Here is a 10,743-nt window from a genome sequence, read left to right as displayed (position 1 = left end):
ATCTCTATCTCTTGATCGCCCCTCCCCCCACCTTAATGATCAAATAAAAAGGACACATGTGCACCACAGAGGGAGTGGTGGGGTGGGGAGCGGGTTAAAGATCTTTGTGATGCTGGTATATGGAATGTAAAATCGAATCATACTGTGCTTCCCTCTTTCTCTTCTTTATTTACCTTTTTTGTCTCTCCTTTTTTGGGGGCTCATAGACCCCATTGACTCCCTCCCCTCTCCCCCTCCCCCAATCTTCCCCTGAAGTGTTATTAAGTTATAACATACTTTTCAACCGTTAGTAACATTGCTGCCAAATTTTATACTAAATACAAAAATACTAAAGATAACATTTTTGTAGATTAAATGCCTTTGATCATGGCATGGACCCGAGCGATGGTGCAAGCATCACAATATGATTGTGATCCGGACACTGCGGTTTATTTTTCTTATTTAATAATTCAACGCAAACTACTGTAATGCTTTCTCGAAATCGTGTGTGAAGGCCGAAGAGTGTACTGTGTTCTTTAATGTGAACATGGGCATAATTCACACAGGACCTACGGCTTAAACGTCTCATTCGAAAAACGGCGCGCTATCGTAACTTGCATTTCAGCCCCCTAGCTAAAATACAAGGAGAGCAGCGATGGTAATTGAACCGGAGACCAAGAGATCTCCACGTTCAGCACACACACACAGTGCCCCATGGTTCAGCACACTTTTAACTGACGGAGCCAAGCTCTTCTAGAGATTAGCAACACATTGTTTTGCACGAAATCTACTTTGACAAACTGTTTGTATGCACATATATAGTCATGATGTGTGTACAGTATATGAGGCGTGCCATCCCAACACCAGCATACTGTCACTCATTGTAATTAATATAAGAATGAGACAGTATTGCAGTACAGAGAAGTCATGATACTTTTACTCATAATGTGCCTGTTTCAAGTAAATGTCCCATCATTTTAAAGCTCACAATGTGGAGAATAAGAATATATTAACAAATTTTCATTTTTTTGGTCACTAATGTTGGTTTTGGGATGGCAAGCCTCAATTATATGTTTGCAATGTCGAGTCAAATGGCTGAGCGGTTAGCAGGGGCACCGCAAGCTACAGCCAAAATATCGGCGCTGGTTTGAACGGCACGCTCGCCTATGGTTCTGGTGGTAGAACAAGTCTTCTCGGATAAGGACTATAAACCATAGGCCCAGTGTATACAATGGCTCGTGTATAAAGAACCAAGTAATCCTTCGAGACGAGTAGGGGGATACCCCGGTGTACTGGAACAGACAGCCCCTGTGGTGGATGATGAGAGTTGCTGGTACCGGGTTACCGGGTAGCGCAAACATGAAGGGACCCTTAGGGGTGAAGAAAGTCTTTGATCGAGTTCCTAGTCCACATATCAAGCACCCTGAGCATTTTATATTAGATGGATATGTGCGCTATATAAAACTACCGAAAGGTCCAGTGATTAATCTCAGATAAGATAGTATAATTCATACTCCAAGTATTGAAATGCACGCCATCGTGTCGGGATGATGACATATGTCGAAATATTGAATCCCAACACGATGGTGTGCATTTCGATACTTGGTGTATGTATTATACTATCTTATATAAGACCACATTATTATTATGATGTCATCATGACCATATTTAGGTATGTTTACACGTTTTTGTCAAATAAAATTTTATGCTTTTATAGGGCTTTAAAAAAGAATAACTACCAACTGTTCACCATTTTTTAATGCATTCTTCATGCTTGCATTAATTAAACAATTTTATATATTTTTGCATACAGTTTAGAAATGATGATTATTTATACTACAAAAAATATGAATTTGCATTCAAAAAAATTTTAAGTGGCTACGGACATCTGCTGTAATAACTGCCCTCGATTTCTCATTGTATTCAAGCATATGTATACTGTATACATTATTATGTACTTCATAAATGTATTCATACAATATTTTAAGTTGCAGGTAGATGCTTTCATTGTAATTTTGTGTAGTTTATTAAAAATTGACTAAAGGTCCATACGCAATTGTGCTGAATTGTGTATGGGCGTGGTCCGTGACTACCATTCCACTGTGTAAGTTACGGAGATGGTCTCTTTAAGTCCCAAACGTAAGCGTAATGCTGCCGATCTTTAAGATCATAAGAATCTTCTACACCTGAACATCTCTTCAATCATGGATTGAATAAGCATACACTTTCCCAGATGCTTTTAGAATTGGTTTAGTGAGCAAAGTATGTTATGGTTACAAATGCCGATGGTCTTAACATAAATCACTAGGTAAGGACTATTATTCAATGTCTGCACGATGGGCAAAGTTGGACGTATCTTATAAGCTGCTATTAAAAGATTCTCCTCTTGTTACTGTTTTTAATGGCTTAGAATGAACTTAGTGTTCTTGATATTGCTAATGTACTTAATCAAGTTGGTATGAGAATTAACTGCGATGGATATACAGCTAAGACGTAATAATGCTACATGTAGTTTTACTTAAAGCTGCAAAAAGCACCTGTTTCTGATTGCAAGTTATTCAGTATGCAATAATGCTAATTTTAATACAACTATTACATATTTCGCATGTTTTGCAACTTTTTCAAGGTTTCCAAAGGAATAATTACCTTCAGATTTTAATTGCAATAAGTTCGAAATTAACGTAGATTCCAAGTTAGACAAATTTGCAGGCGTGAAATTTTTTAAAATTCCACCCCTAGGTGTATAAGGATCGATCCCCTACCACCTCACACTCCCCTCCACATTTTTTACTTTAGCACATGAGGGGCTTCACAGATAGAGAGTCACCCACCATGTGACTATGTTGGGCTGAGGTAAGAAATTTCATGGTTATGGAACCTCTAGATGACTGGAAATTGCACTGTCTTACTTTAATAAAATTTTCTTTTTTCTCCATTATTTTTTTTTATTTTGAAAAATTTTGAGAGGCCTGGGCTGGCTGCCCCTACCCCGCCACTTAAATCCATTTGCTGTATGTCCACACTGGCATGAGCTGGCAGTGTATGCCTTTGTGTCCTTGGATCTTATCCGACAGCGCTTTATAAAACGACAGCGCTTTATAAAACGACATCCACAGTGTTAGTGCAGCTACTGTAGTTTGGCATACATAATGTTACCATGATATTTTTAAGTGATGGAGAATTTTTAGTAAGAAGAGGGCTACAAAGGTCATATATAGTATAGGCCTACATAAATTTTATAATGTAGGCATTACATTTATGCCTGAGATTTTGATCCTTCAGCGTGAGGCAGATCCCAAATGTCACGCCGAATGCATGATACTTGGCGTGTATGAATTATTGATGAAGACCATAACATTAATATTCATGATAGATTATGTATATTCATTCATTTTATTGATGAATAATCATTCATACTTTTGAAAATATTCTTTCTGTATTAATTAAATACTGTAATATGAGCCATCAATAAAATAGAGTAAGAAGTAATTAAAATGATGACTGTTCATTAGAACCATTTTGGGACACTAATGAGAAACGTACTACATTAAACAATATTCATGTACTCAGGTAATCTTCATCATCTGATGAAGAAACTAATTTATCAACATCATTATGTCATTTCCATGATGAAGAATTATATTTTTTAGAAAGCTTTTGGCTAAATGACAGTGCGCTCGTAAACGAAAGCTGGTGGTTAGATTAATTTTTAAAATCTTTAATAATAATAGTCCATTCTTATATAGCGCATAAAAGCAAGCTCTCAATTCGCTGTACATAAATTTTTATAAAACAGAATGTGGATATTATGTTAAATTAATGGAAAACTTGATGGAAAAGAAAGGTCTTTAGCTTGGTCTTAAAGGAGTTTAAAGTAACACGCTGTCTGATGGAGATTGGGAATGAGTTCCACAAAGTTGGAGCTGGCACAGCAGAAGCTCTCCCACTATTAGTGGATGTCGTCATGTTGGGAACCACGGGCTGACATTGGGCACCGGACCTAGGAGCTCTTGTTGGCTGGTAAATCTGCACGAGCACACATAGGTAGCCTGGCGCCAGTGAACTGTGCCTTGCGACGGTGCAGTTCATGTGATCAAATCCAATTAAATGACATTAAATATAATGATATTATTTTTTTTATTAATATATCATTTTACGTTGTTGTGAAATTGAAGATGCAAATTAATTTAATCAGATCTGATCCCTTCACACAGCCCATCCTTTGAAAAGTGCTTAGGCCATAACAAAACCACTTCTCTTTTTTCTATTGTGCCTGACATCTCGACCATTTTAAGCCGAGTACTGACTGCATCATACGAGGGTCATACAACAAAACAAATCCAACTTCCCCCCACCCCCGTTGTATAGGCCTGGACCCCCCTGTCGTCTGACGAACGACTAGGTAGTCTGATCAACAACAAAAAAGAGATAATTTTCCTATCTAAATAACCTTATTTTGATTGCCAATTCCTGGTATTGTGGTCAAAAGCACATTTTGGACCATAACAAACCATAAAGACTCTCCCCATGAAGCTTCGTCGGGCCCTTAGTTCAGACCCCTCCGTCGGACACGTCAGACCCCTCGTCGGCAAATTTCTGGCGCCACTGCTGCAACTCCGGTCCCTGTGATCAATAGACAAACGACGTCGTCTGATGATTTTTGGTGGCAGTCTAAACGGATTGTTATTAAAAAAATTCTGTTGCGCACGTGGCATTCTACATAGAATTGTGTCTTCCGATGACTGTTAGGGGCAGGGATTGCTCGACTTTACACACCGAATACTGCTGATTACAGCTATTTAATGTAATATCAGTTGCCAGGTTATAAGTTCAGTAATCGGCACAAAAATTATACAGGATACTTCGAGGATATAGTATATGTTATATGTAATGAAACATGAATGTTTTATCATTAATTGCCCATGTGCAATTCAGCACAATGACGCTGCAAGTTATGGGATATTCTCCTACCTTTATTAATATTGCTATTATCAGTTGTGGTAGTATGAGTTACTGTAGCAAATAAAATTATCATATTATTTTCATGTTCTGGGATACAGATTACTGTTGTATAATGAAACATGAATATTCTAAAGTACATACTTCCAGAACACTTTATTATGTGATTTTTTTAACTTTACGTGATCGTGGCTTTTTAAAATTTGATCGCCTCTTAAACCTATACATACCCCTCCTATAAATTTTATGGTGATCCCTACCAACAGACATATCTGTATTTTGCTGTCTGATTAAATGAAGCTGGTTTTCAAGTTCGGTAATAAATCAAATCCAATTGTTCCATTTATATGGCGCTATTCTAACAGTCATTGCTCGTGGCGCAGTGTACTAGATATTAGACTTTTTAATAACTCTCTCCTCCCCTGAGGGTCACTTCATGTCCTCTGCAGCCGGTAAACGGCGCACTTTCATCTGTCCATGACAGGGGTAGAGTGGACCAGGCCACCGGGGTGACCCCTACTCGTATCAAAAGATGTACTGGGTTCTTTGAAGTGCACATGAGCATTTGTGTACACTGGCCCTATGGTTTATAGTCCTTATCCGAGAAGACTTGTTTCACCACCAGAACTAGGAGCATGCCAGCCGCAAACCCATACCAGTATTGTTTGCTATGGTTACTATGCCCCTGCTTTAACCGCTCAGCCATTCAACTCGCCAATAGATACCCAAATTTGTCAATAATGCAGGAGTGTCCACCATGTATTTGCGTACGTTGCGAACACATAGTTTAAACTTGACATACAGTACTCTGCAGTTTTTCGGTCATAGATCACCACACGATCCTGATGCTGTAATGATTCATATGATATACAGTAGTATATATATGTCACGTATAAGTTTATCATACTGTACATATTACATACACGGTTACATGTTTCATCTCGTTTTACTGGTTAATCATACAGTACACTGGTACACCTTGCCTACAGGTATTCATACAGTAATTTACTGATCACTTACGTTGGGCTCTACAAAATTTCATTTGCTTTCATTTCTATGTTTAACCATTATGAAGTTGAAGGATGAGGCCATTACTTCTTTGTATACGGCTTACGACTGTTTAGATAACATCAGTTCTTTATGCATTTGTCATTACTTCTTTGTATATGGCTTATGACTGTTTATATAGCATCATTTCACTATGCGTTTGTTTTTAAGGTGGTTGTTGTTTTAGCTTAAAGAGAATTTCATCTTACGAAAAAATGAATATATTTATCTTGTTTGATCATTTAACCCATACTTGTCATCGCTATTGAACGATGGTGAATCCAAAAGACAATGTGTGGATTAGTCTTCTCCCTGATAGTATTGGAGAAGTAATAACCAATTGAAGGATTGTTGTCACTCATCAATGGACTATTCTGTTATGCTTTTCTGCAAAAGAAGATCTGATATTAAAAGTACTGTAAGATCAGAAAATGTGGCAAAGACGAAACCAGTCACTCGTCGCAAAAAGCTATTTTGAGTCATTAATACAGGGTTAAAGAGTAAAATAAGAGCTATAAAATGGTAAAAAAATCATTCAAATCCAATTATTTCATTATGAAGTTACAAGCATTTAGACATACAGCTGTTTAAAGAACAATATATGAGAAATAAGTCTTCAAAGTTTATGATTTCGGGTATTTCTTATGCAGAAACTATCATGAAATCCTTTAAAAAGTGTTGTTTCAACATTGAAATTGGGGGAAAATAATAGCATAACATGTTGTATAGATTTATAAAGTTTAGTGCAATAAAGTAGATCTTTAAATATTTGACATTCCAGCATGTTTCGGCTATTTTCTCTGAAACACGATTTGCAGCGAGTGACTGGTTTGGCTTGTCTTTACCACAAATTTGGTTTTGTATCATTATCACTATCAGGAAGTTTTGTTTGGAATGACAACAAGGTCGTAGGACAAATTCACTTATCTGTGTCTGTCCTACATTCTCTGCACAACGTAGATTCGGCCCAACAACTGAAACTCATCACGGCCGCATGAGACGTCATTACGCCCTAGCTCTTAATGCAGTAATCATGCAATCAAAATTTTATTAAACTTGACAATAATTTAAATTTGCAGTTTTATATTGCAATATTTTAATCAGTCTTATAGTACTTTTAACATGTAATTTCTGAAATGGAAAATCTTGGATTCTAAGTTTGTTATAAGTTTCCTGAGACTATGAATCGGGTTTTATCTTTTCTTATCCATTTTGTATATCTCAATAAAGAAGTTGTATAACCAGTATAATGCCGTTCTACTTTCTGTTTTATAAATTTTTTCAAATAAACTATTCTTACTAAATTTTCTTGTTTTCGTCACTAATGCTGGTTTTGGCATGGCAAGCCTCATATACATTTCTTTGTATTAATAATCATTTCATCTTCATAAAGCTAGCTAATTTTTTCACTTTAGACCCTATAAAAAATATTATTAGTTTATCACCCTATCTAGGCTGGAAAAGTGATGAGGGAGGGAGGCTTTTTTTAATTTTTTTTATTTTGCTAAAGCCAAATATTATTCTTAGGTTGTTAGCTGGTGCTTTGATATTCAAAGTAAAACTTGGTTGAAATAGTAGGAACAATATCTACTACAGTATTTAATTTTAAAAAATTTTAAAAAGTTTTAAGTTTTCTTAAAAAATATATATATTTTTTCAGTACCATAGAAGACATGCGCGCAAGGGTGATAAACTAATAATTTTTTTTTATTGGCCATATTGACTACTGTATTTAGAGTACCACATTCTGGACGTTCATTACGCCTGAATGACTTCATAATTTTAATGGTTTAGAATAGGCTTTCTGGAATGGGCATTTTAAAAACCTAATAATTTACCATCAAAATGTACTAAAAACACAAAAATCTCGCATTTTATTAGTTATCGTACACACATTTAATCATCAATTAACATTTACAAAGAAAAATTAGGATACAACTTCTTAATAATTACGTTAGAAATTGGTATCAATGGTTTGTCTGTGGAGAAAATGGCATCGGTTGAAGGCATTTTGTGTCACCGATAGCAACAGAGTAGTATCACATGGTATCATGATGTAACAATGTACTGTAGTACTCTGTAGAACCTGGTAGATGTGACAGCCTCAAGCTCAATCCTCTCATGTTAGGAACTATTACATCATTGTTGTAACCTGTTTTTAATACAACCCGGAAAGAATACCAAGACTCCTCCCTATTTAATCAGCCTGTTTACACTACCTAGCCACCGCTCCCCTCCCTCCAATGCTTAAATCCTATATCTGCCACTGCATAGATTTCTCTAGGCCCTTTACATAAAAGTCCTAACTATGATGAAAAACTGGTATTCTGAGTCATATGTTATTAATTTATATTAACATTATCCTCTTAAACTGTGTATCATGCTGTTTATATTGCCATTAAACTATTTCAAGTAACAGTAATTCCACTGTTCCCTGGTTTTATTGATTTATTGCACTATATGAAACCATTACATGCCATGTATATACATAGAGAAAGAATAGGTCTTGCTTTTGGTAAGTTGAAGGCAAATTTGGTTGCTCTTTCAGTTCTCATTCAGACACAAGTGGTTAATTCAAGTTTGTCCATATATCATAAATTCAGTCAATGTTTGAATAGTAATATATCGTGATTTGTGGGATTCACTCACTTTCATACATTTGTCATATTAATTTATTGCTTTTATATTGTATGTGGGCTAATTTATTGTAAGTTAATTCAGTAGCTTTTTTGGTTTTAAGAGTGCTATATAACATACATACAAAAATTTAAATAGGTTCAAGGAAAAAGTATACATGTACATGTTTAAATAAAAAAGATTTCAAACAATTAATTTTATTATAAAAAACTATTTTCACAGTACTGTACCTAAATAATAATAATTGTCATAATGGTAATAGTTTGATGTTTAATAGTTATATTAAATATATAGTATCTATGTACTTTACACATTTATAAATTACAAAAACAAAAAAATTATAAAATTACAGGCATCTAAAGAGATTGGGCTGAACTGTTTACAGGCAAGGATGGTTGGGCTTAGCTGTTTACACACAAGGTGGAGTTAAGCTGAGGTGTTTACACACAAGGATGGTTCACCTGAGCTCCTATATTTACACACAAGACTGGTTCAGCTGAGTTTTATAATACGCACAAGAATTGTCCGGCTGAGCTGTTTGCTCACATAAAACTGAGATTAGTTTGGTCACGTGAAGCTGAGATTAGTTTGGTCGCGTGGAGCAGAGATTAGTTTCATCGCGTGAAGCAGGTTTAATACTGCTGTGAAACTGAAAAATGCTTAATATAATCATTGTTCTAGTAATATACCATTATTCAGTGTGATTTTTCCAAGTACTTGCTGCCAATTATTTGTGTAGGATAATTTATTATAGTAGAAAAGCCCTTGTGTTTTTCTAATGCTATTGACTTATCTTTATACAGTACAATATCTAAAATTGGTTTTTTCATTCTCCTTGCTAGTCAATCAGTGCAGATTACTTTTTTCAGATAAAGTGAAATAATTAATTATTTTTCAAACCCAAGATTCTTAAGCTACCATTCAGTGGCACTACCAATCAGCTGAGCTTGCTGCTAAATTCAATCCAATATTTACCAATTTCTACTTTTCCACTGATAGGCTAAACACGATGTTACACTCCTTGTTATTGTTTTTTATCTTACAGGTTCAACCAAAGGATATTATCGTGTAAGAGCTGTTGACTACTGGTCCCGAGCAGGCGAGTTCTCAGTTGCCATTGATGTGCCACTGTATTCAAGAAGCTAGACTTATCAATCAATCAAACAGTAATCAATAGTGTAATCATTCAGGCAGTCATTCAACCAGACATGCAATCAATAATCAAACATGCAATCAGTTGTCAATCAATAATCAATCATCAAGCAATAATGAAGCAATCATCAACAATGCAGTCAATCAATCAGTGATCAATTGTGTAACCATTCATGCAGTCAATCAAACATTAAACTTGCAATCCATCATTAATCAAGCATCAATCATCTACCATGCAATCATCATCAATCTATCATCAACCATGTAATCAGTCAATCAATCAGTGATCAATCATCAATAAATCATCAACCATGTAATCAATCATCAATCAATCATCAACCATGTAATCAATCATCAATCAATCATCAATCAATCAATCAACCATGTAATCAATCATCAAATCAATCATCAGTCAATCATCAACAATCAGTCAATCATCAACAATCAGTCAATCATCAACAATGCAATCAAACATCAAACATGCAATCCATCAATAGTTAATCATTAATCAATCATCAATCAATCATTAATCAACCATGTAATCAATAGTTTAATCATTCATACAATCAATCAAACATGAAACATGCAATCCATCATTAATTAATCACTAATCCATCAATCATCAACCATACAATCAATCATCAATCAATCATTCAAGCATCGAGGTCCAGTTCTTTCCTAAATGTGTACACTACTGTATGTCAGCGCACCACACGCAATGGATATTTTAAAAGGATTATGTGACATTTCAGAAACTTTCATTAGTTTTCACATACCTGACATGTCTTCTAATTAAATAAAACTCAATTTCCAAAAGATAGTGTACTGTACAGTACGTTGTAAAATCAGAACACAAATTACATTTCATTGCATATATTTTTTTAATACAGTTTTCCCTTCTATAGAGTACTGTAGTGTTACGTCACGATACCACATGATACTATTCCGTTGCTATTTTTGCAAAATGCA

At 35.3% G+C, this 10,743-nt stretch overlaps 1 protein-coding gene across 1 annotated transcript in view; it reads left to right on the top strand.

The window, feature by feature from the left end:
• The window catches only part of LOC117121379 (alpha-L-iduronidase-like), a gene marked incomplete in the record, with an annotated part of 80,125 nt that extends 70,030 nt beyond the window's left edge, over positions 1–10,095 (top strand). Inside the window, 1 exon segment of the mRNA XM_033266564.1 lies at positions 9,668–10,095. Within this exon segment, the coding sequence (XP_033122455.1) occupies positions 9,668–9,768 (101 nt within the window).
• Positions 10,096–10,743: the final 648 nt, after the last annotated feature.

This window comes from Anneissia japonica, unplaced genomic scaffold (genome assembly GCF_011630105.1).
Source record: "Anneissia japonica isolate Jap-2015-1 unplaced genomic scaffold, ASM1163010v1 scaffold21_len1647178_cov195, whole genome shotgun sequence".
Lineage (NCBI taxonomy): Eukaryota > Metazoa > Echinodermata > Crinoidea > Comatulida > Comatulidae > Anneissia > Anneissia japonica.
The sequence above is the reverse complement of the archived record's forward strand: the minus strand, read 5'-3'. Positions and strand labels throughout refer to the sequence as shown.